Raw genomic sequence first — 24,992 nt, forward strand, 5'->3', positions numbered from 1 at the left:
GAGAGAAAGGACAGTAAATGTAGACTGGGTTACTATTCACTGATTGACAGAGACAGACTGCTGCAACAGCTGAGTCTCAGCCCAGATACAGTACAAAGGTTATCGCTATTAATACACTTGAACACACACATAATTTGACTCTTAGCATCTAATTTCACATCATTGATGAATAACTGACTTTTCTGTAACACTGGTTCTGTTGGCGCTGCTCAGCTTACTCTCAGCCTATGACTCTGCTGGCAATCGGGACTACTAAATTAGTCAGAAACCTTGTGATATCCATATTAGCACCAAGGAACACATGTCATTGGTTCAACCTCTATGTAGCCTTCAGTCATCTCAGTAGGAGCAATGTGACACCTTCAAGGCCCCGGAGGCATATGATAGGGCGAGAACATACTCTGTGTGTTGGAGAGGGTGGGTGTGAGTGACAGAGAAGAGCAGAGAAGCCACAGTTAGTTTGAACAGGGGATTTATTCTCAACCCACAACCATTGGGTGTCTCTCAAGGTAGCGCAGCGGTGGCCATTGCTGAGTGAAACACGGTGGTGGCAATTGCATTTCTGCAGAAGGGATCCAGAGGTGGCCTGTGACAGTCACTGCACAACAAACGGGAAAACGGGAAGGAGACATATGGGAAACCTGCTATACAAGGTCAGGGAAGACTGAAGGTCAACTCACCTTTCTGCAGCTGCAAGAAAAAACAGCAAAGCAACAGTTATGTGGTCTGGTTGCATTGTTTAGCTATAGCTAAACTACTGTGCACTGAAGCTACTAGCAGATACATTATACTGTGCTGAGTTAGGAGGAGTGCCTACTGAATTGAAGAATTTCATGGTTGGATTTCACAGTGTGAACATTTGCAGTCTGTGGAAGGCTAGGGGCCAGCTGTCGTCCCATTCATGTTACACAGGAGACGCATGGATGCCGAACACTAGCAGCTAACACCAGTGGACTTCAACTATTTTTACAACCCAGCCAGCATCTTTAGATTTCAGGATCTGGATTAGTCTTCCATTGATGCACCAATGGAGCCACTCTGAAACTTAAAAAAAAATATATGGTTTAGTTTGTACAGATTGAATGATTCCATCCAGACTTTGGACTACTTAAGATGCTAAATTGTTCCATTATGCAACATAGGTAATCCACAGTATCTATAAGTGTATTAAGTTCATTCTAGACAGACTTAGAGCGGATCACATGAAACATTGCATGCTCATTGGTCTGAGGTGGATATTCTACACAAACACGCTGCTGCATTCAGAGCCAACAGCAGTCCATTTTTATATAGAAATATTAAGTTGAGATCTGGTCAGAGGTTTGGTTCTGGGTCCAGATGTTCCTCAACACGGTGCTGGTGGTCCTGACGGACCTGGCGGCCCGGTTCCTGGGTAACACTGTGTTCCGGCAGCACTTCCACCTGTTGCTTTCAGCAGTGGTGATGTTCGGTCCTGCACTGAGCCTCTGGGTCTCCCAGCACAGCATCTTTGCCAAGAGAAGCCACTTCCTATACCGGTGAGGCTGCTTCCTGTTTACTTCCTGATCAATTGTTTTCTTAGAGACAGTGGTATTGTTGTGCCACTGAGTTACCGACAATGCAGCAGGCCTGCACACTGTTTAAAAAAAAATAACTTCTGTCACTTTGAAGTGGATATCACCATTTTGATATCTTCCTTCCAAATCCTCGTCAGGCTTCTTTCACCTGGAAATGCTACTCCTCCCACATACTTTCAACTACAGACGTCATTCAAACTTAAAATTATTCACAAAACCTTCAGCTATGAGAAAATGATACAGCTTGTTGATATCTTTTACAGTTTTTGTGTTATCACTATTTAAGTTTAATGCTTCTTTCAGGCTTTTTCTGCATTTTTAATGGGTGTATTGTGTGAGTTTTTGAGTGGAGTTTGCATGTTCTTCCAGACTTTCTTTGGCATAATATACTAAGACTTTTTTTATTATTTTTTTATGACATACTATACTATGACTATTTTTGATATACTATACTATGACTTTTTTATTACTTTTTTCGACATACTATACTATGACTTTTTTCGATATACTGTACTATGACTTTTTTTTCGATATACTATCAGTGACTTTTTTCAACATAATACACCCACTTTTATTATCACTTTTTTTGGCATACTATACTATGACTTTTTTGGATATACTATACTATAACTTTTTATCACTTATCGCCTTACAATACTATGACCTATTACCACTTTTTTTTTTACATACTATGACTTTTTTATCACTTTTTTCGACTGTGACTTATTTTATCACTTTTTTCGACCTACTATATACTATGACTTCTTTATCACTTTTTTTCTACATACCATACTATGAATTTTTTATAATTTTTTTCAAAATGCTATACTGTGACTTTTTTTGACGTGTTATACTATGACTTTTTTTTAAATGCTATACTATGACTTATCACTTTTTTCAACAATGTTACACTATGACTTTTTTTCGATAACTATACTATGACTTTTTTCGACATAATACACTGACTTTTCTATCACTTTTTTCGACAATGTTACACTATGACTTTTTTTCGATAACTATACCATGACTTTTTTCGACATAAAACACTGACTTTTCTATCACTTTTTTCGGCTTACGATACTATGACTTTTATCGACATGCTATACTATGACTTTTTTGTCACTTTTTTCGACATACTATACTATGACTTTTCATCACTTTTTTCAACATATACTGTGACTTTTTTCGACATGCTATACTATGACTTTTTTGACATACGATATTATGACTTTTTTATGAAAACATAAACTCTCTGTCAGGTCAGATAGCTTAGGGTGCTATGTTTATGATTGGTAGACAGATGATTGAGTGTTCTAATCTTCTTTCAGGAAATTTTGAGGGCCAATATACTAAGTGAAAGAGACAAATTTGCCGAAATCATAGACTCTTCTTTCAGGTCAGATAGCTTAGAGTGATGAAAGAAGGCTTGGAAGACAGAAGGTTGGGTTTTCAAAATGCTGTGTTTAACTAAGTTTTGAGGTCCAATACAGTAAGCGAAAGAGACAAATATGCCATAAACTTAACTTTAATTTGCGGTCAGATAGCTTAGAGTGAAGAGAATGATTAGAGGAGAAAAAAGCACTTTTTGACATACTATACTACGACTCTTTTCCCACTTTATTTCGACATGCTATGATATGACTTTTTTTCGACATACTATACTATGACTTTTGTACTACTTTTTTCGACATGCTATACTATGACCTTTTATCACTTTTTACGACATACTATAATCTGACTTTCTTCGACATACTGTACTATGAGTTTTTTATAACTTTTTTGACATACTATAATAGTCCTTTTTTTGACATACTATGCTATGACTTTTTTTATTACTTTTTCAACATACTATACTATGACTTTTTTATTACTTTTTCAACATATTATACTATGACTTTTTTATCACTTTTTCGTCATGCTATACTACTTTTTTATTAATTTTTTCAACATAATATACTATGACTTTTTTATTACTTTTTTCAACATGTTATACTATGACTTTTTTTAATTACTTTTTTCAACATAATATACTATGACTTTTTATCACTTTTTCCCGCATGCTACACTATGACTTTTTTCGACATGCTACACTATAACATTTTTATCACTTTTTTCGACATTCTATACTATGACTTTTTATCACTTTTTTCGACATTCTATACTATGACTTTTTTGTCACTTTTTTCGACATACTATACTATGACTTTTTTATTATTTTTTCGACATGTTATACTATGACTTTTTTTAATTACTTTTTTCAACATAATATACTATGACTTTTTTTGACATGCTACACTATGACTTTTTTTATCACTTTTCTTGACATACTGTACTATGACTTTTCATCACTTTTTTCGACATATACTATGACTTTTTTCAACATGCTATACGATTACTTTTTTGACATACGATACTATGATTTTTTTTTCAAAAACGTAAGCTTTGTGTCAGGTCAGATATCTTAGGGAGATAAGTTTATGATTGGTAGACAGAAGATTGAGTGTTCAGATCTTGTTTCAAGAAGTTTTGAGGGCCAATATAGTAAGTGAAAGAGACAAATTTGCCGAAATCATAGACTCTTCTTTCAGGTCAGATAGCTTAGAGTGATAAGGGAATGATTAGAGGAGAAAAATGCACTTTTTGACATACTATACTACGACTCTTTTCCCACTTTATTTCAACATGCTATATGACTTTTTCAACTTAATATACTATGACTTTTTTCGACATGCTATACTATGACTTTTTATCACTTTTTTTCACGTTATACTATGACTTTTTCAACATAATATACTATGACTTTTTATCACTTTTTTTCAACATCTTATACTATGACTTTTTTGCTTTTTTCGACATACTCTACTATGACTTTTTTAACATACTATACTATGACTTTTTAGACAAACTATACTATAACTTTTTTATCACTTTTTTTCGACATAGTTTTCATGACTTCTTACGTCATACAATACTATGTCACTACTATATCACTTTATTCAACAAGCTATTCTATGACTTTTTTCAACATACTATTTAATTACTTTTTATCACTTTTTTTCGACCTAATGTACGACCTATGAAAGTGGGAGAGAGAGGGGGAATGACAAGCAGCAAAGGTGCGAAAAGGACTGAGCCTCTATACTTTACTATGACTTATTTTGACATTCTATACTATGACTATTTTCCATTTTTGGACATACTGTACTATGACTTTTTATTTTTAAAAGATTATTGTTTTGGGCTTTTCCGCCTTTAATTCTTGACAGGACAGGTAGGTGAGAAAGGGGAGAGAGAGTAGGGGAAGACATGCAGGAAATCATCACAGGTCGGACTCAAACCCTGGACCTCTGCGTCGAGGCATAAACCTCTATGTTTATGTGTGCATGCTCTACCAACTGAGCCACACCATACTATGACTTTTTAATCACTTTATTCAACATGTTATTATATAACATTTTTCATCATACTATACTATTACTTTTTTATTACTTTTTTCAACATACTATACTATGACATACATACTAATACTACAAACGATATAGTATGTATAGTATACACAATGTACTTATCTGCATAGTATACTGTTATGGCACTGTAAACACAACATGCATGTATTGTTTTGGTTAACTTCTTAGCAGTTGCCTATTTACACATTCAGCAGCCACAGAGACAGTATGTGTTTTGAACGTTAAAGCATGTAAACATGTTGTAGTAAAAACCCAAAATACAAGTATGAACCTGAAAACGAGGGTGTATAATATGGGACTGACAAAATGAAGACCGGTAGTAAAACAAGTACAATCGATTATTATTATGTTGAATCCTGGCCTTGTATTGTCATGCTGCTATGTGGAGTATTTTTATGCCTCAATATGTTATTTGTACAAATGAATCGCACATTATTAAACATGTGAGACTATGGTGGAAGACAACTGGTCTCCATCCAAGGAGCACTATTCTGCTTCCTTCTCCAGCATCATTCCAAAGGCTTTTGTGTCGTCTATACTCAAGAATTGAAACATTTCAGGAATTCTTTTTCCATTTCCATTTGCCTCAAGGGGCTTTCCAATCTGCACAGCATAAGGACACCCTTTGTCTTTTGACCCTCAATTTGGATAAGAAAAGCTGCAATAGATGTCATGTGTACAGAATAGACCAACATAGTAAAGTCACAGTTTGGACAATTAATCAGGATGACAAAATCCATTACATCTCCTGATCTAAACATGAAATCTGGCACGGTAGCACAGTGTGAAATATATGGAATGCTGAGTAGAAGCCACCACAAGGATAACATCACAGTTGATGTGGAAGTGATGTCCTGATATTTAACTACTATGCTACACTTCATTTTCAACACGACAACATCTAATTTACTAATTTCCTCTCATCACTTCATGCATCCTCCAATCCCTCACTTAACTGTAAACTGTAAAACTGTTCACATCTCTCCTTCCTTCTTTCAGGATTTTCTTGCGCTCTGGTTGGGGCTGGACCTGCATCTTTGTTGGCTCCTTCGTCTTCCTCCTCTCCTTCTCCATCCGTCGCTCCCTCTCTCTCTCCATCCGTCACCTCTCCCGGCTCGGGGTGGCTGGCGGATTGTGGCTTGGTTTCTGTAAACTCCTGGACCTTCTGGAGAACACCACCGGAAGCTGCTACGAACCTTTACTCAGCGGCCCAGAGGTCACTAATGGGCAGCCTATGCTAGTGTTGCGAGAAGGGGAGAGTAAATCCGAATGCCTCAAAGCTGGGATGCTGTGGAGGGGGTATGAAGTTTCAGAAGATGTCTTCCTCCTCTGTCTCTGCTGCCTGCTGTTGGCTGAGGAAACCGCCGTGTTTGGCCCTTATCTGAGTCTGGGTGGGATCTCAGGTGCCCCTCTGAGGATCCTCTTCCTCTTCTGTGTTCTCCTGCTCTGGCTCTGGATCTTTCTGCTGCTCTGTCTCTTAGCTTATTTCCCTCAGTTTCCCACTCAGCTGCTAGGGGGCGCTCTGGGGTGTCTGAGCTGGAGGGGACTGTACCAGGGCTGGTATCGCCTGGGGCCCAGCTGGTACTGCCCCGGGAGGCCTGGAATGGGACTGCTCAACACCAAGACCAGCAGTGGTGAAGTAGAGGACCCACACCTGAGTCATGATCACTGTAACTAACTGAAAAACAGACTTAGATTTTAACACTGACGCAAAGATTAATTTAATCATGAGCTCTAGGTGGTTGTTTGGAGAAGACTAAGATGACCTGTCCATTGTGTTTGTCTTCTTTTAACAGTAAAACAAGAAATCTTGTTGTAAATTGGAACAAACCAATGTAAGAAGTGGGCTTTAAAAGATATATCTGTACATCTCTCACACGTTTTTTTCTAATGTATGCCAATGCAGCAAACACATGCTGTATTTATCCAAAGGCTTGTTTCCTACGACTTCATAACAGGGAGTCCCAGTAAATGGCAGGAAAGTCGCCACAAGACAGGAATTCAGGACAACAGACGGTTAAAATGTAGATACAGGCTGGAAAAGCTGGAGAAACCAAGACTTTACTGAACCACAAGCTTGTTTGCAATGGCGGGAAAAAGGACAGTGAAATGTTTTGATGGATATGTGACATGCTAAATCAATTAAACATTAAAAAAAAAACTTGCTTGTGTAATGAAAGACTCAACTCTGTAAAGCCTGTTAACAGATGGACTATTAGTATGGTTTACAGACATCCTCCATGTGTTTCTCTATCAGTGTCTTATTTTGCATGAGTATAATGTTTGATAAAGACCACCGTCTGAAATGATCTGAACAGAGAAGGAAAGACATTGGTTGAGTTTGTTTACACTTTTTCTCCATTATTCAGATGCACTGCTGTCACTTCTTGTTCTTGATCCTTGATTTATAGTTAAAGTTTGGAGAGAAACTAAAAAACATGAAGACAGAAGACCATTTTCCTCCTAAATTAGTTTTATGGATAAAACATCTCCACGAAGAAAATATATACAAATCAGCAATCAAACAGCAGAGAGTACATGCTGCCTTGACATTTGATACAGAAAATCCGCTGTCGACCTCACAAAACCATAACAGTTTCACAGTGCTCAAAAGCATTTGGCGGTTGTACCATTCATCCTTATACACACAGACATCAAGCTTCTTGTCTGGAAAACAGTGATAAATTACATTTGTGATTGATTACCGTTCTGTAAACCCAACGTCATCTTTCCATACGGTTACATCTTTTACGTCATCCATCAGAAAAAAATAGAAAAGGAAGAACATTTCTTCCATTAAAAAAAAAAAATGTAGACAAGACTGATATCCTGTATATACAAAATAATTCTAATGACCATCATAGACTAAGAGGAGGTACATGACAAATGACAATTAAGGCATAGTTTGATCTGTCTTCAGAAGACAATCTCTTCTTTACGTCCGTAAAAAGTCGGCCACATCCAATGAGTGAATTTAGCTTTTGCCGGTGTCGCCATTTCAACATGGATCGACAAAAGTTACCGACAGTGGAGTTTGTTCCTCAGTGATATCATTATATGGTGAAATATTGACACGTGACGTTCAGTTTCTAATGCTACAGCTACTGTGTGCCAGTCAACAGCAGAGATAGACTACTTCAGCACTTCATCCTAAAGCTTTTAGCTTCTGGTTTATTGAGGAGTTCATACAAAACAGTATGCACTACACAGTTACATCACTGAACAACTTTTTGGATATTACCAACATGGTAAACATTAAAATCAAGTGAATATTTGTGTGTAGTTTGAGTATTTGAAGAGAAACATGTACATGTATGTACTCTCAGCCTTCAGTCGGGCTTAGGTAAGTACTGAACTGGCCTTTTTAAGGTGGTGTTAGATCATGGTAGATTAGGGGAAGTAAAAAAAAAAAAAAAAAAAAAAAAAAAAATAATCATAAAAAATGAAATATTTAAGGTTTTGGGGAGGGATGAGAAGAAGGAGATTCATCAGGAGAGGGAGGGGATGGGAGAGTTCACAGAGTCTAGGGGTTCCCAGTGACAGTTCATCATGGCGTCGTAGAGCTCCTCGCTGCGCTGCATAAAATCTTTGTTCCACTGCTCCACGTCACATTCAGCTATGGGCTCTGTAAAACACCACAGAGCAATGATTTACACATTTACAGTACATGCTCATTCATAGGATATGCTCATCTGTGTCTGCAAACAAAGGACACAGGCAAAAGTCAAAGCAATAACACCGCCAATACGGTCTAACACTTGACACCTTATTAGCAGACAAGATAGTAATGGGCAGGGCCCTGGAGTCGTGGATTAATCAAGTCATATCTGTGAGGCCTTTACTGCTACTGTGCCTAAAGACAAGGCCTCAATCAACTGTTTAACGCTAATTACCATTAGATATGTAATAAACATAACCAGTTTTGGTAAATGTAGAAATGTCTGACTTAAGGTCGTCTAAACATAAAGCATCTAAATTGGCAACACAAGAATGTGTCTGCTAAAAGACTGACAGCCTATATTATAAATATAGCCATATTTTTTTTTATGATAAAAGGGGCCTTACCTTCTGAATTATCATCATCATTATCCCCACCCTCCTCGTGGCCCTGCTGGGAAACCCATTAAACATTTGGAATTATTTCTGAGACAGTCTGTGAACATTTATCACATGAAAGGGAAAACACTGGTAATCATGCTACAAGACCAACAAGATAATATATCTAAGCAAGGAAATACACAAAGGTTGTAGTAAACACTTTTGGTTACACTTTACTTGCAGGTATTTACATAAAGCTGCAGACACACCAACCAGACGGCCGAACCTCGGCAGAAAAGGCAGTTGGACTGCGAGTTAGTTAAAAAAGTGCCTCAGAACACACCAAAGCGACGAGACGTAATACGTCTCCATAACAGCAGGCGGCGCTAATCTCTATTGTCGCCCAAAAATGAAAACAGGCAGCTGATTGGACGAATGCGTCACGTGGGTCTGGTTTCTCCGGAAATTCAAAGACAGACTGTCATGGCGGCTTGTTCAGAATACGATCTCATATTGTACTAAAATAGTTCACCGAAACGTGTTTCTGAAAACATTTTAAGCGAGAAATAGACCACGCAGCTGCTGAATCTGTCTTCATTTCAGATCAACAAAGGTCAGTTTAAAAGATTTTCGTCAGATTTTGAGAGACTCTAGTCACGCTCATTCCGCTCCTCGTTTCCGGGTTAGCACTCTACCAATCAGATGGGTCATTTGAGTCCGACTGCCGGCAGTGCCCGCCCCGCCGATTATACATGTCAAATCGGCCAAAATGAAGGCCGACGGCCCCTCGGACAGACGACGGCACGGAACACACCGAACAGACTCGAGTCACTGCCCTCGCCAGACTGTCCGACGGCCGATTTTCAACTCTGTGTGTCTCGGGCTTAAGAGTGACATGACACTGTCATGAACGTGTCATGAACATTATAAACAAGTCATAAACGTTTATGACATATTGCTTCTTTTAGTAAGTGGCATTCGGTTTTTGTCATGACAAGTTAGGGTTCATGTGTCATGCCAGTGTCATGTGTTCATGCCAGTGTCATGTCACGCTTATGTAGATACCTTCAAGTAAAGTGTTACCCAAACTTTTGTGTTACATTCATTGTCAGTTTTTTTGTGGGTAGAAATATTGATACAAAACTGCGAGGTTGTCAGGCAACCCCGAGGCTCCAGGGACACACTGTGCCCGACAAAGAAATAATCCAGCACATATCTCCCAGAACACCACAAAATGTTACATTTGGACCGAGGGAGGCTGATAAGTAAATGATCGCATTTCTCGAACTTTTCGTAGGCATATAAAAATGAAAAAATGAGACACTTGTTAAATAAGCATTTAGCTTATTCATCAGGGCTACTTACTGACCAACAAGAGCTGATCTCCGTTAACTTTTTGCAGTAATCTTAAAGTTCTGCTCTCATAGTGATGTCAGCTTCACAAACTTTTGTGTCTGACCGCACAGACACCAACTTCTCAACCAATTCCTTTAAGCATGTGTGTCAAAGCATTTCCCTCACCTCTACAGCTCCGGACATGTCAGTGGACATGGGTGGTACCCCCATTGGAGGTGGTGGCATCATGTGACCTGGTGGGGGGTATCCATAGGGCCCATAGTTGTAGTTGTAGCCAGTGTTGTAGCCAGTGTTATAGCCGCTGTTATAGCCGCTGTACTGGTCATAGCCACCCCACTGAGCGTAGTAGCCCCCCTGACCCCCGCTGCCCTGGTTGCCATAGTAACTGGACTGGGATTGGTTGTAGTTGCTATGGTAATTCTGGCCCTGGCCGCCGTGGTAGTTGCTCATCTTCTGGCTGCAACAGAAGACATACAACAAAGTTCCGTTGACATTTGAAGGGAACTTGGTGAAGGGTACTTTGAATAAGCTCAGTTCATTGATTCAAGATCAACTCAAAAGATAATGTAGGTCGTGCAGAAAAGTATGTACAGCTCTTCAGCTGTCATCATCTGTTAGACAATTATAATTCACAACAACTTGTAAACAGCTTGGTTTTTTCCCCGATACCGGTGCTAAAGCAATACGGTGCCTAAATGGTGCCTGGACCGATACTTTTTTTTAATTGAAAAAAGAAAAAAAAGAGCACAAAACGACAGTAAAGATCAGCTTGTTTATTGGTAAGGCCATATGGTCAGAATTAAATGATTTATTAATAATGTAATAATAATTTATTTCAACTGCAACAGTTACTATGATAATCTCTGTCACATCTTTTTACGATGAGGGGCATTAAATCTTGGAAGAAGATATTTCGCCACGTTCCATCACGTTTCCTTGTCTTACCTCTTTGCTACAGCAACGCTGAGTCTGAGCGGCTTTCCCCCCAGCATCGTACCCTGGCACTCCTCGATCGCCTTCTGCTGCTCGCTCTCCTCCCCAAACTTGACGAAGCCGTAACCTCTGCGGGTGAAACAACAGTTACACCTCCTCTCCACACCGACACACACTCCATACGTGGCATTACAGCCACTTATAATGAGAAACAGAATATAATGGGTATTATTATGGTAGAACTGAAACTTGTTGTTTTACTTTTAACATGAGGTAGCATCACTTGAATTGTGAGTTGCTCTTGCTTAGCCTATATGGGGAAAACAATAGTTTTAGCATAAGACGGCAAGTAAACATTTCTTCACCCTTTTTTTTTTTCCTCGAAAATAGATGAAGATGCACTGGTGGTCAACGTCCATAGCATAAAATTACACCACAGAAACCAGAAAACATTTTTCGATTATTGTATATTTATTACAATAATATTCAACACGCGCCACCAAGGAAATAATGTGTAGTTTAAGAAATCATCTGACGTCAAACTGAATACTTCTAACATTTCTGAAGCCGTGTCGCGGTCTGGTCCACCTCTATGGGCTGACGTACCTGGAGTATCCATACTGGTCAGTGACTACTTTGGCTCCCTTGCAGGAAGGGTACTTCTTGAAAACTTGGTGCAGTTGGAAGTCGTCCACCTCGGAGGCCAAGTCGCCGACAAACACTGAGTACTCCGGCCTGAGAGAAGCAACAGATTTGGATCACATACTCTTAGTCTTTATACAACGATACCACTGTCAAGCATTAAAGGCATAGCTGGATTTGTGGAAATATTTTACTCGGTTTTCCGTTTACCTAAAACCAGACAAATTGTGCCTTTCTTATGACTGAAGAAAATGGCCTCATTTCTTTAATAGCATAACTAACATTAGCAGCATGCAGCTTTGTACCATCAAATTAACTTGCAGCAGTTCATGACATTTTTTTTTCAATTTGGGGAAGAACTGCTACTTGAGCCCACTGACATCCATCTGCTCAGCATACCGTTAAACTGGAAGCAGAGACATAATTGAGACGTATAGGATTTTGTCTGACTTTGAGTGAGAGAATAATCCTACAACTTCCTCAAAACCTGTACTGTATTATGTTTTTCCATTTCCTGTTGTTCTAAAGATGTGGCCAAAATGTTAACTTTCAAACACACATGACCAAAATGAAATGACGTCGCAGTGTCATAATTTCTATGAAGATATTTTGTTACTGCATTTTTTTTAAAATTTTTTTTTTTTTTTTTATATTGGAGGGATAGGAAATAAGTCTTTGAACATTAGCAATGACTACTGTCTGATATATTATCGTGAATCATATTATGGTGGAATCCTACTGTAACAATATGGTGTTAAAAGAGTACTCCACCGATTTAGCATTGCACGCCTATAAAAAGATCAGAACAGAGATGATGGGATCAGCAAGGCACCAATACTAGGAGATGTTATTGTTTCTATCTTCAATCTTCCTCTGCAGATCTCTTAATGTTCCATTATTCTAAGTAGTTTGAACAACAACAAACAAAAAAAAATTTAGTGTTATGTTAATTTACTTTGAGTGCCTTCTTAGGTTCTAGAGATTGATAATAATACCATAGATAATAGGTTAAAGTTACAAGAACAGCGGATTTGTTTACTTACACTACTAAAAGTGGGTAGCATTTCTTAACTTACATTGAGACTCGAAGAGTAACATGCAAAAGTTCAGTGTGCATCATATCTTACCCTGCCTCTGGCCGCTTGCCGTAGGTGGCATAGTTTAGCTTGAACTTCCGAGGCTGCACAGGGAGAGAGAGAACACACACACTAAGCCTACCTCAAATACCAAAAGACGTGTAGTATAGCACTGATATTGCTGAAAAAATAAAGAGTGGAGTTATTATGGTTGTTATTTAGGTTTACATACCTCCACCACCCAGACCAGCCTTTAGCCCATTCCTCAGTTAGTTCCTACCAGAGACTCTATTCACCAGCTTCAAACAAAGTACATTCATGTACAAGCAGCCTCTCAGCCACCTTCAGCAGGCAGCAGGTACAGGCTGGTGGACAGGGGAGCCCAGTAGCTTGGCCAGCTCACAGGGGCCAACAGCATTTCTAATTCAGTAGCAAGCAGCTAAAGCTCACAACTTTACACACCACTTGAGACTTAGAACATTTTCAAGCTGGCATGACTTTTTTTATGGTTTTACATCACCAGACCCTTAGGAAGGCTTTTAGTGCGGCCGATATAGAATATAGTTTCCCATAGTATAATATCTGTAACTGGTATTTAGCATTGCTCTGTAAACGTTTTATTTTAAAATGACTGAGTTACTGTTGTAACAAGGGAGGACCAAGACTAGTGGAGCTTCACTATCCACAGTCAAATCAACAATTAAATACTGCTTGATAACATGAGTCTAATACTGGGGGGAAAAAGGAAGGCAGTATTAAGTTGTCAAAAGTATATAAATATAAATATATATGGAGAAACAATAATTATAACTGTATATTATAAGGATTGCATGAAAGATATGAGTAAGTATTTTGAAATTACACCATAGAACTGACCGGGTTTGATCCAGGAACCAGTTTTCCATTCAGTCTTTGGACACAGCGGTCGACACTTGCTTCATCTGCCAGCTCCACAAAGCAGTATCCAGCTGAACCCCTGCACATGAGGACAGAAATGTTAGGGACAGAGAGAGAGAGAGAGAGAAATCATTTTCCATAAAAGCAATCTCACCGCAGAACAGAAGCCAGACAAATGATTTCGCCATCAACCCTGCGGTCACATTTTGGTCGAGAGTGACGGGATAGGCTTAAAACCGCACCTGGTGTAACCACTTGCGGGGTTCATAGTTTCTAGTGGAGGTGATTTAACCCATAAGCGACAGCTTTCAAACTCTACTAAACATTTTTCTATGGGAAATCTTACCAGCACATCAAATACTGTAATGGTTGCCTTCAAAGCTCTAACAGAGGGGCTGGCTGTATAGCATAAGGTGCTCTGTATATATCCTACCCTGTTATCCTGTGAGTGATAATCTTGACTCCAAACGGCGATTCTCCCATGGCGCTAAATGCCTGCTTGATGAAGGTCTCATCCATGTATGGGTCCAACTAAACACACATGAAAAGAAATTTGACATGGGTCACATATAGTTTAAGCCAACAACAAATGTTCATAATAGTAAAGAAGTACCTTTGTAACGTAAAAGTAAAAGATTATGACAAAACCAGCATGGTTAATGGTCCTTTCTAATGATTGATGCTACACTATCAGCTATGAAGTGTTTTAGCGAAAATGCGTGAAACAAATTACAGCTCATTACTTTTAGAATACTACAAATGAATGATAATGAGCCTTTTTCATCATTTACATCTTAAATTGTTACAGGGTGTAACTAATAACCTTAATGACAGCTCTGTTCCATTTAGTCTAGGTGTCCCAAACATCCATACAAGAGAGCCTGCTGCCTTGTCGAAAAATGCTACCTTGTGCGTTTTTGTGCATTTCCGTCAGTATTATGACGTCTTTATTTATGTTTTGGATTACACAGTGCACGTGTACTGTAATAATATTGGGGAGCATGTTGTGATACTCTATTATGCTGTCTTTATTTAAGATTTCAGGGGTAGCGTATTTCCATAGACCAATATCTCCTATCAAACAATGCTCCCACGCATGTGCAGAACCGCTCAGTAGCACATTTCGATAGAAAACACATATCGGCAAAACACAGGACATCAAAAAAAAAAAAAAAAAAAACATAAATGTTAGTGCGCCATTATTAAGGTAAATAAACTCCAACATATGCCAATTATGAGTTGAGAAAGTTCTTTAAATCGCTAGTGCACGTGCATTAGGACCCGTACAATTCTGCATATCAGCGTTATGTTAACTGTAACGATCAATGGCTCGTAGCAAGCGTAACGTTAGACTGTAACGATAACGTTATATAAAACAGGGTCCCAAGTGACTTGGTTGTTAACGCTTGCCTCAAGGTGAAACGCTTAGCGGGCAAGTAAGGGGTGTTTCGATTAATCATTTCACCACCAATGTGCTACTATTGGTGTTTATAAAATGTGCTTTACCAACGAAGTGCCATAGAACAGAGTTTAGCCTAACCTTTTACGACAGGGGTCACAGTAATCGAGCTAGCAACCATCGTAGTTACGTTAGGTAAGCTAGCTCGCTAAGCTAACGTTTGCACACTGCAAGAAACAGGCTTCAAACATACATCACCCATCCACAGGCTCGTCTGTCTGTTAAACATCTTGAATTTGGAACGGATATGAAACTGTAGAGGGGTCCGTTGGTGTTTGATGGGGGTGCAAAAACAGCGAAATTTTACAAAGTTAAAAGTTCTCCACACGTTCACTCGGAACGCTCTGAAAACATCGGTATGTGGTTCCGCTTCCTTTTTCAACAAGCTGTGACACTTCCGGTGTTCGAGTTCTGCCTGTCCGCCGGTTTCCCTTGTGGGAGCGCGCACGGCTAAAGCGAAAATGTACAGCTGCAGGTTACACAATTCTTACAACCTTGTTATCAGTCCTGTAGCTAGATAGGTGAAGACATGTTCCAAACCCACATTTCCAGTAGCACCCACATTTCCATGTGGTCCAAGGTCTAAGGTCCATGTGTTTAATCCCCTTACGTCCCAGTTTGTTTCTTAATAACCATCTTGCATTAATATATTGAAAACAAACAAGCTTAGCAAAGATACATAAACATAATCATCCCTTAGCCTAAATCATTTCCTCTTGAGGCAACACTCTCCTGGTGGTGGCGTAGGCACCATGGATGTATCAACGGTAGCAAATGAAGTTCAACAGGAAAGTATTGACAACATGGTTGAATGGTTGAACGGCACTTTACTTTAACTGCACTTTACAGGGGCCATCATTAATTTTATGGACTCCTCGAACGGTGGGTCACACATGAGGTTATACCACTTATACCATTTATACCATATAATCTTACCAGCGGTAGTTTTAAACATTTTAAATCCGATTTGTCGTTTTCCAAGTATGTGGACATTTTTAGTATTCACTGAACCTCGTCTCCCTTAGATGTTGGCATGATTTTATAAAACATTTTTTTTTAATGTTAAACATACATGTGGCACAGTGAATTATTAATCTGTGGATATCTATTTTAGTAATTATCTCTATAGAAAAAAACTTTCAAAAAATTGAATAAATTGGTGACCCCCACTGCAGTAACGCTGAGGACCCTCTAGGTGTATGGGACCCCCTGTTGAAGATCTCCGGGTTAAGAGCATCAGTTTTATGACAGCATTCTAGATCAGATTTATTGTTTTCAAAGTATGTGGATGTTTTCTTATGTGGAGGAATTGAGTTTTGTCTTTGTTGTTGGACATTTAGTTTGTTAGAAGGATTCACTGAACCTCGCCCTTCAAAACAGGTCCCACCGAGATTTGAACTCGGATCGCTGGATTCAGAGTCCAGAGTGCTAACCATTACACCATGGAACCGCTATTTTGCGGCTAGTGCTGCATTCACAGACAGTTCGTGTAGGGTGGGAAATGCCAAACCTGTGCCATTGTTTTGGTTTTAAAAGACAATTATGAAGCTGATTATTGAGGCACACTAACTGTGCAAAGATAAACATGGGTAACCACCACATTGCACTGGATGAGACTGCTAATAAAACAGGATTTGTAAAGATTGATTTTTTTATTTTTATTCAAAAAAGAGGCATGCATAAACACATATCTCTATGTAATTTAGTTGATAAAAACTTACCTCTACGCACAGTCTCGGTTCTGGAACCACACTCCTGGATAGGGGTTGGACTCTTTTCTTCTCCGGAGTTGCCCAGGGTGTGAGGCACCGGGCGGGTGTGGGGATTCTCACAAGCCCCCGGCTGAGCGCCGCTACGTTTGGAGTTTAACCCGGTGGACGAGAGGGTCGCCTCCCTATGCCTGCGGGTTGTGGGGGGGAAAACTCTGACTGAGAGTTCGGACTTCATTAATTTATCGCACTGTTGTGACAAAAAGAGAGCTGAGCCAGAAGGCAAAGCTCTCAATCTACCGGTCAGTTTTTGTTCCTACCCTCACCTATGGTCATGAAGGTTGGGTCATGACCGAAGGAACAAGATCCAGGGTACAAGCGGCCGAAATGGGTTTCCTCAGGAGGGTAGCTGGCGTCTCCCTTAGATATTGGCATGATTTTATAAAACATTTTTTTTTAATGTTAAACATACATGTGGCACAGTGAATTATTAATCTGTGGATATCTATTTTAGTAATTATCTCTATAGAAAAAACTTTCAAAAAATGAATAAATTGGTGACCCCCCCTGCAGTAACTCTGAGGACCCTCTAGGTGTACGGGACCCCCTGTTGAAGATCTCCGGGTTAAGAGCATCAGTTTTATGACAGCATTCTAGATCAGATTTATCGTTTTCAAAGTATGTGGACGTTTTCTTATGTGGAGGAATTGAGTTTTGACTTTGTTGTTGGACATTTAATTTGTGGAACCTCGCCCTTCAAAACAGGTTCCACCGAGATTTGAACTCGGATCGCTTGATTCAGAGTCCAGAGTGCTAACCATTACACCATGGAACCGCTGTTTTGCGGCTAGTGCTGCATTTACAGACCGTTCGTGTAGGGTGGGAAATGCCAAAACTGTGCCGTTGTTTTGGTTTTAAAAGACAATTATGAAGCTGATTATTGAGGCACACTAACTGTGCAAAGATAAATATGGGTAAAACAAAACCTAGTGAGAAATTGACATCAAAGTAATGAAATAATATGCACAACGATATTGACATGAAATGACAATTTCATAATTTATAAAATCACAGGGTTAGCAAAACTAACAGATTGCTGCTATTGCAGCACATCGGCACAACTACCACATATATTGTATAAAATGAAGTTGCGTATTAAACTGGGCCTAAAATAACATGTAGGGCGGCCAAATGCCTTTTTACATACCTTGTTAGTACAAGGAATACTAAGCCATTGAAATAATAATTGTTGGCATGATTTTATAAAACTTTTTTTTTTAATGTTAAACATACATGTGGCACAGTGAATTATTAATCTGTGGATATCTATTTTATTAATTATCTCTACAGAAAAAACTTTCAAAAATTGAATAAATTGGTGACCCCCCCCTGCAGTAACGCTGAGGACCCTCGAGGTGTATGGGACCCCCTGTTGAAGATCTCCGGGTTAAGAGCAAAAGGTTTATGACAGCATTCCAGATCAGATTTATCGTTTTCAAAGTATGTGGATGTTTTCTTATGTGGAGAAATTGAGTTTTGACTTTGTTGTTGGACATTTAATTTGTTAGAAGGATTCACTGAACCTCGCCCTTCAAAACAGGTTCCACCGAGATTTGAACTCGGATCGCTGGATTCAGAGTCCAGAGTGCTAACCATTACACCATGGAACCGCTGTTTTGCGGCTAGTGCTGCATTTACAGACCGTTCGTGTAGGGTGGGAAATGCCAAAACTGTGCCATTGTTTTGGTTTTAAAAGAAAATTATGAAGCTGATTATTGAGGCACACTAACTGTGCAAAGATAAACATGGGTAAAACAAAACCTATAGAGAAATTGACATCAGAGTAATGAAATAATATGCACAACGATATTGACATGAAATGACAATTTTATAATTTATAAAATCACAGGGTTAGCAAAAAAAAAATACTTTTATTGAAATAATAATTGTTGGCATGATTTTATAAAACATTTTTTTTAATGTTAAACATACATGTGGCACAGTGAATTATTAATCTGTGGATATCTATTTTAGTAATTATCTCTATAGAAAAAACTTTCAAAAAATTGAATAAATTGGTGACCCCCCTGCAGTAACTCTGAGGACCCTCTAGGTGTACGGGACCCCCTGTTGAAGATCTCCGGGTTAAGAGCATCAGTTTTATGACAGCATTCTAGATCAGATTTATTGTTTTCAAAGTATGTGGACGTTTTCTTATGTGGAGGAATTGAGTTTTGACTTTGTTGTTGGACATTTAATTTGTTAGAAGGATTCACTGAACCTCGCCCTTCAAAACAGGTTCCCACCGAGATTTGAACTCGGATCGCTTGATTCAGAGTCCAGAGTGCTAACCATTACACCATGGAACCGCTGTTTTGCGGTTAGTGCTGCATTTACAGACCGTTCGTGTAGGGTGGGAAATGCCAAAACTGTGCCATTGTTTTGGTTTTAAAAGACAATTATGAAGCTGATTATTGAGGCACACTAACTGTGCAAAGATAAACATGGGTAAAACAAAACCTATAGAGAAATTGACATCAAAGTAATGAAATAATATGCACAACGATATTGACATGAAATGACAATTTCATAATTTATAAAATCACAGGGTTAGCAAAAAAAAAAATACTTTTATTGAAATAATAATTGTTGGCATGATTTTATAAAACATTTTTTTTTAATGTTAAACATACATGTGGCACAGTGAATTATTAATCTGTGGATATCTATTTTAGTAATTATCTCTATAGAAAAAACTTTCAAAAAATGAATAAATTGGTGACCCCCCTGCAGTAACTCTGAGGACCCTCTAGGTGTACGGGACCCCCTGTTGAAGATCTCCGGGTTAAGAGCATCAGTTTTATGACAGCATTCTAGATCAGATTTATTGTTTTCAAAGTATGTGGACGTTTTCTTATGTGGAGGAATTGAGTTTTGACTTTGTTGTTGGACATTTAATTTGTTAGAAGGATTCACTGAACCTCGCCCTTCAAAACAGGTTCCCACCGAGATTTGAACTCGGATCGCTGGATTCAGAGTCCAGAGTGCTAACCATTACACCATGGAACCGCTGTTTTGCGGCTAGTGCTGCATTCACAGACAGTTCGTGTAGGGTGGGAAATGCCAAAACTGTGCCATTGTTTTGGTTTTAAAAGAAAATTATGAAGCTGATTATTGAGGCACACTAACTGTGCAAAGATAAACATGGGTAACCACCACATTGCACTGGATGAGACTGCTAATAAAACACACATCTATACATAATTTAGTTGACAGTCGTCTTGAAGGTGGAATCATTATTTAGCGATATCGATCTAGGATTAAATGTTTACTGACTAACTAAATCACCTTTGACACTCTCACATTATACAACGATATTGGCATTAAATGACAATTAAATGGGTGGCAAAAAGGTACTTTTATTTTGAAAGCACGATGTACGTGTTTTACCAAAAGGAGACTTATAACACAGGTCCTTACTTGTAACTAAAGGGTATTTAAAGCCCATGAGGGCTAATAAGACACAGCTAAACATATACAGGCTGCTATCCAATCCCAAAAAAACAGTTCACATCCAGGTTTTAAACAGGGTTTTAAATTACCTTTACGGCTCACAGCAGCAGGTGACGCTGTAGCCATGGAAACAGTAACAAGCTTTGCAAAGTAGTGTGTGCAAAATGACATCGATACAGAAAGAAATCTTTAAATGTGTGTTGTCTGGTGACTTAGAGGGTATTAAGGAGCATCTTGAACGCGATTGTGTCACAGAGGAGTCGCAGGAAATAGATGTGTGCGGAAAGAAGGACGAGGTTGGGAGAAATGCCCTGTTAACTGCCTGCATGTTGGGGAGGAGCGCCATCGGCCGAGAGCTGGTCAGACACGGAGCCCAGGTCGACGAGCAGACTGTCAGAGGTTAGAGGAAAACACACTGTTGTTGGCTTAAATTAACTAATGCTGTTCACCTTTAATTAGGGTGAGAGCGGGTTAACCATCTAACAACTTAAGATAACTAAAGTGTTTCAGCCAGTAAATAAACTAAACTACACACAAAACTGCTTTCTTGAGTCCACCTTGACATTAGATTAGATTAGATTAGATTAGAGATTCAACTTTATTGTCATTGCACAAGTAAGGACAACCAGTACATCGAAATGCAGTTTAACATCTAACCAGTAGTGCAATCATTAAAAGTGTTTTTCTTTATAGCAGTGTTTAAAAAAGACATAAAACACAGAATGCAGTATGATCATGTTTAGTCCATTATTAAAGTGCATTAGCAAATAAAGTGCATGGAGTTCTATTATTTTATTTATTTTTATTTTATTTTAAAATATTATAAATTACGCTGATTAAACTTTTCTTTTTGCATTTAAAGTTGTTTAAATTTCCAATGTTCAATAAAGTGAGTCTACAGAAAAGTCTGTGTGACTATACAGACACAGGGCCTATGAATAAAACATATTCTTGACACCCACATGTGTATCTACATACGTAGCCTACTGCATAGTCACCTATATTCTGTTCTACTGAATAAACATAAACAAATAACTAACAGTTACAATTACCAACAGTCTGAGCTGACCCACAAACACTCTCAAAGTAAACTAGGAGGTATTTTACTTCACCTGAAATGATTCAGCTGTGAGCCGTCTGTACCTGGTCTCAGTTTGATGCTCTTTGTCCCGCAGGTTATTCCTCGCTGCACCTGGCTGCTTGTTGGGGCCACCTGGAGACAGTGAGGACTCTGCTTGAACTGGGAGCTGACACACAGGCCAAGACCTTCAGAGGGGACAGGCCTGTAGACCTGGCCAGGAAATACTCCAGGACAGACTGTGCTGACTGTCTCGTCCTGGCCGGTGTGTGTAGCTGATGTTATGGCATTATCTTTGGCAACCTTTTATTAGTTCAGATGTTTAGAATTCTTACCCTGTGTGTATGTTTATCTCTGTGCAGAAGCTAAACAGGACTTGGTGTCATATGTAGCCTTTGTTAAAGACCTCATTTCTGACCCAGAGAAGAACCTTACAAAGGAGGAAAAGGTAACATTTCTTTACATCAGGATTCAAGTATACTTATTAATGTAGCCCTTTTACATGATTATTATTTTTGTGTATGACTAAAACCTTGGGTGTAGTTTAACAGGGATGAGGGGATGCGTCCTCAATAGATATAAAACATATATGGTGTCCTCACCCTGCACTTTTTCACCCTGACATTTTAGAAATTGTCACTGAGAAGATGCACATTATACATTTTTCTCAGCTTTTCTAAGCATACTCCATATTCCTACACAACATGCATCAAGCTTGTATTTGCCGACACAGTGAATAATAATAGTCTAATAGTATATATAATAAGTCTTATTCTTATTTGCAAGAGTATAAATTAGAGATGTTCCGATACCGATGCCAGTATCGGCCGATACGTAAGTTCAGGTATCGGAATCGGTATCAGAAAGCAAAAAATGGTATCGGACCGTCTCTAGTATAAATGTACTGCTCCCCAAATGTGAGTCACTTTGGAAAACAACATCTGCAAAATGAATGTTATCTAATATGGAAGTGCATTCAGTTACTGTATATGTGTCACACTTTCCATAAATGGATAATTGATCTTGTTCACATTTGTTATTGGAACGAATAGTTAAGCTTGTCATTTTCTCATATTAAGACAGATGAGGATAAATGTACTTCATTAAGAAGAATGATATAAATAAAAAATAGCAACATTGTTTTTCGGTCATTTAATAATTGTTGTCCTCATCAGCTCATGTGCTTTTCTTCACTATGTGTTTTCTCCTGTCTCTTGTGTAAATCTCTGCACAGAACATCTGTACGCGTACATGCTCTGCCAAGTCAGACTGGATTCAGAGTGTCAAAAACGCAACAGTCTCAGATTTCATAGCGCACAGGAAAGACATAGAGGACATGCTTCAACCTATTCTCGGCAAACTGTCAGCTCAGTGTAAGTATTAGTAATGTTTTTGTAGCGCAGTGAAATCTTGGAACCATCTTATACTTACTACTGTGGACTGATTTTGTGGTTGCAAATGCATTTATTTTGTCCATAAATCCTGCCACAGAGGCTGTAGTTTCTGGTGAAAGGAGATAGCTGTGAATGTTTACTACTGCTACTACTACTGCTATTGGACATACACAAAACAATGTTTTAGATCCTATCTATCTTTAATGTCTTTTGACATGTCAGTATGGTTTATTCAGTGTGTAATAGCATGTTTTAATGTCTGCTTTTTGGATCATCTGATCTGTTTGCAGCAGCTACGGTGCCTGTCCAACCAGCAGGAAAGATCTGAAGCAGAGGAAGATCTTTGCAATGTCAGGTTTCCAATAAATCGGAAAAATGTAAAAGTTTCCCGTGTATTATCATTTGAAAATGGAAATTAATTTGGAAATTATATTTAAAGAAACGGGGAAAATGTTATTCAGACCTAAACCTCCGTGAGATTATGTGTGGCTGCTTTCATGAGGTTTTTGTGTAACTCTACATTTTAATTTCATGCTCCAGCGACAGGACTTCAACCTTGTGAAGTCTCTTCAACTGCCTGCTGCAATAAAACCATAGGAGAGATAGCCCAATTCCATCATGCACACTGATGTTTTATTGGAAATTCACAGCAGAAAAAGGATGAGAGACACTCACAGAGCAGATGCTCAACAACCTGGTTATCACACCAACTGACAGACACAGTCTCACTCCACACAAAACAGCCATATAACAGCATGGTACATGGCAGGATAGCCTATAGCATATTGATTAGTTACTCACATTATCTACTACCTCTCTATGTAACATGATTATCTGTGAGAACATGAGAAGTCAGGGTAAAGTGTTCACTTCCAAACTGGAGGGAATGTTTTATATACTTTGCATGTGTCTGTGGTTAGAGGCAGATAGAGTGGTCAGTTAAACCACCAACTGGTTTTTCGACATGCCTGTAGTACACAGTTCAACAGAAGACATTGTTGATACAGCACTGAAAACTTTACTGAAGTGGCTACCGAACTTCTACCTCAGTTGATTAAAAACTTCTGCAATTCATTTTCTCTAGTCACTCCTTATTTAAGTCAAATGTTTGGAACTATCAGAATAAAAATGAAATCCCTGGGCTGAAATAAATTAAGATTACTCTTGCTTGAGAGGAAGGGACAGGATCTAATGAGGTCTCTAAAAGGGTCAGTTTTTAGTAAGTACCAAATACCATAACCATGGGGGAGAAAAAAAAACACGATTAAAAAGTTAGTATGTGTAGAAAATGGATAATATCACCTTCAGGTATTTCAAATTCCAAAAGAATGCGAGCTTTGTGGACATTATAAACATGTTTTTCAACCGCTGACAAAGTCGTGCGCTACTTAAGGAATCCAGCAATTCACACAGCAGGTAGAATTAGATATGGCAAGACTCTGTCAGGTCACTTAACAATTCACTAGTGATGGCCAAATAAAGCCTTATGGAGCTTCGTGAACCATCTTCTTATTGTCTAAGCCCACTACGTAGATGGCGCGCTCTGTTCAACAAAGGGTTGAAAGCACACTGAAATGCCATTCCTTTTCTTTAAACCAAAGACTGAGTGCCATCTAGTGAGCTCAGAAAATAAATAAAATTGTTGCAATCACTACACTTCACACTCTCAATGTGGTGATAATAATCGGTTTGGTTTTTGTTGTCACTGTATCGAAACTTACCAAGAACACAATAATCTCTCTAGCTACAGCCACTGACATGAGCTGGTAACTTACAGTGGCAGCCATGTTGGCTCCGTTGTGTTGCTAAAAGCTTGAGGCAGTTTTCAGGTGTGTAGAGCAGAACACGTGGTGCCCTTTATCCAATCGGACCAT

The 24,992-nt window shown here is 38.8% G+C and overlaps 3 protein-coding genes and 5 non-coding genes across 9 annotated transcripts; 2 read left to right on the forward strand and 6 right to left on the reverse strand.

Annotated features, from left to right (window-relative positions):
- Nucleotides 1-1,338: 1,338 nt before the first annotated feature.
- fitm1l (fat storage inducing transmembrane protein 1, like) lies at nucleotides 1,339-7,025 on the forward strand. Its single transcript, XM_078264292.1, has 2 exons — nucleotides 1,339-1,517; nucleotides 6,023-7,025. The coding sequence occupies exons 1-2, from the start codon at nucleotides 1,339-1,341 to the stop codon at nucleotides 6,699-6,701; spliced, it is 858 nt and encodes a 285-aa protein (XP_078120418.1). The 3' UTR covers nucleotides 6,702-7,025.
- Nucleotides 7,026-7,478: 453 nt separating this feature from the next.
- trnau1apb (tRNA selenocysteine 1 associated protein 1b) lies at nucleotides 7,479-15,812 on the reverse strand. 2 transcript variants are annotated; one of them, XM_078264828.1, is made up of 9 exons: nucleotides 15,618-15,812; nucleotides 14,399-14,496; nucleotides 13,945-14,044; nucleotides 13,120-13,172; nucleotides 11,957-12,085; nucleotides 11,363-11,479; nucleotides 10,583-10,874; nucleotides 9,089-9,131; nucleotides 7,479-8,648 (listed from the first exon to the last, which is right to left on the reverse strand). In XM_078264828.1, exons 1-9 carry the CDS (start codon nucleotides 15,651-15,653, stop codon nucleotides 8,512-8,514), a joined length of 1,005 nt encoding a protein of 334 aa, XP_078120954.1. In that variant the 5' UTR covers nucleotides 15,654-15,812; the 3' UTR covers nucleotides 7,479-8,511. The 2 variants fall into 2 exon arrangements, with proteins under 2 accessions (XP_078120954.1, XP_078120953.1); XM_078264827.1 differs by having other exon boundaries at nucleotides 9,089-9,134.
- A 990-nt stretch (nucleotides 15,813-16,802) lies between these two features.
- On the reverse strand, nucleotides 16,803-16,874 carry trnaq-cug (transfer RNA glutamine (anticodon CUG)). The gene has a single exon. It is a non-coding gene; the product is annotated as a tRNA-Gln (tRNA).
- A 1,022-nt stretch (nucleotides 16,875-17,896) lies between these two features.
- On the reverse strand, nucleotides 17,897-17,968 carry trnaq-cug (transfer RNA glutamine (anticodon CUG)). The gene has a single exon. It is a non-coding gene; the product is annotated as a tRNA-Gln (tRNA).
- A 763-nt stretch (nucleotides 17,969-18,731) lies between these two features.
- On the reverse strand, nucleotides 18,732-18,803 carry trnaq-cug (transfer RNA glutamine (anticodon CUG)). The gene has a single exon. It is a non-coding gene; the product is annotated as a tRNA-Gln (tRNA).
- A 626-nt stretch (nucleotides 18,804-19,429) lies between these two features.
- Nucleotides 19,430-19,502, reverse strand: trnaq-cug (transfer RNA glutamine (anticodon CUG)). The gene has a single exon. It is a non-coding gene; the product is annotated as a tRNA-Gln (tRNA).
- Nucleotides 19,503-20,129: 627 nt separating this feature from the next.
- On the reverse strand, nucleotides 20,130-20,202 carry trnaq-cug (transfer RNA glutamine (anticodon CUG)). Its single transcript has one exon. It is a non-coding gene; the product is annotated as a tRNA-Gln (tRNA).
- A 608-nt stretch (nucleotides 20,203-20,810) lies between these two features.
- ankrd45 (ankyrin repeat domain 45) lies at nucleotides 20,811-23,493 on the forward strand. Its single transcript, XM_078264830.1, has 5 exons — nucleotides 20,811-21,045; nucleotides 21,822-21,989; nucleotides 22,087-22,172; nucleotides 22,959-23,097; nucleotides 23,409-23,493. Exons 1-5 carry the CDS (start codon nucleotides 20,811-20,813, stop codon nucleotides 23,444-23,446), a joined length of 666 nt encoding a protein of 221 aa, XP_078120956.1. The 3' UTR covers nucleotides 23,447-23,493.
- Nucleotides 23,494-24,992: the final 1,499 nt, after the last annotated feature.

This window comes from Sander vitreus, chromosome 12, assembly GCF_031162955.1.
Source record: "Sander vitreus isolate 19-12246 chromosome 12, sanVit1, whole genome shotgun sequence".
In the NCBI taxonomy this organism is placed as follows: domain Eukaryota; kingdom Metazoa; phylum Chordata; class Actinopteri; order Perciformes; family Percidae; genus Sander; species Sander vitreus.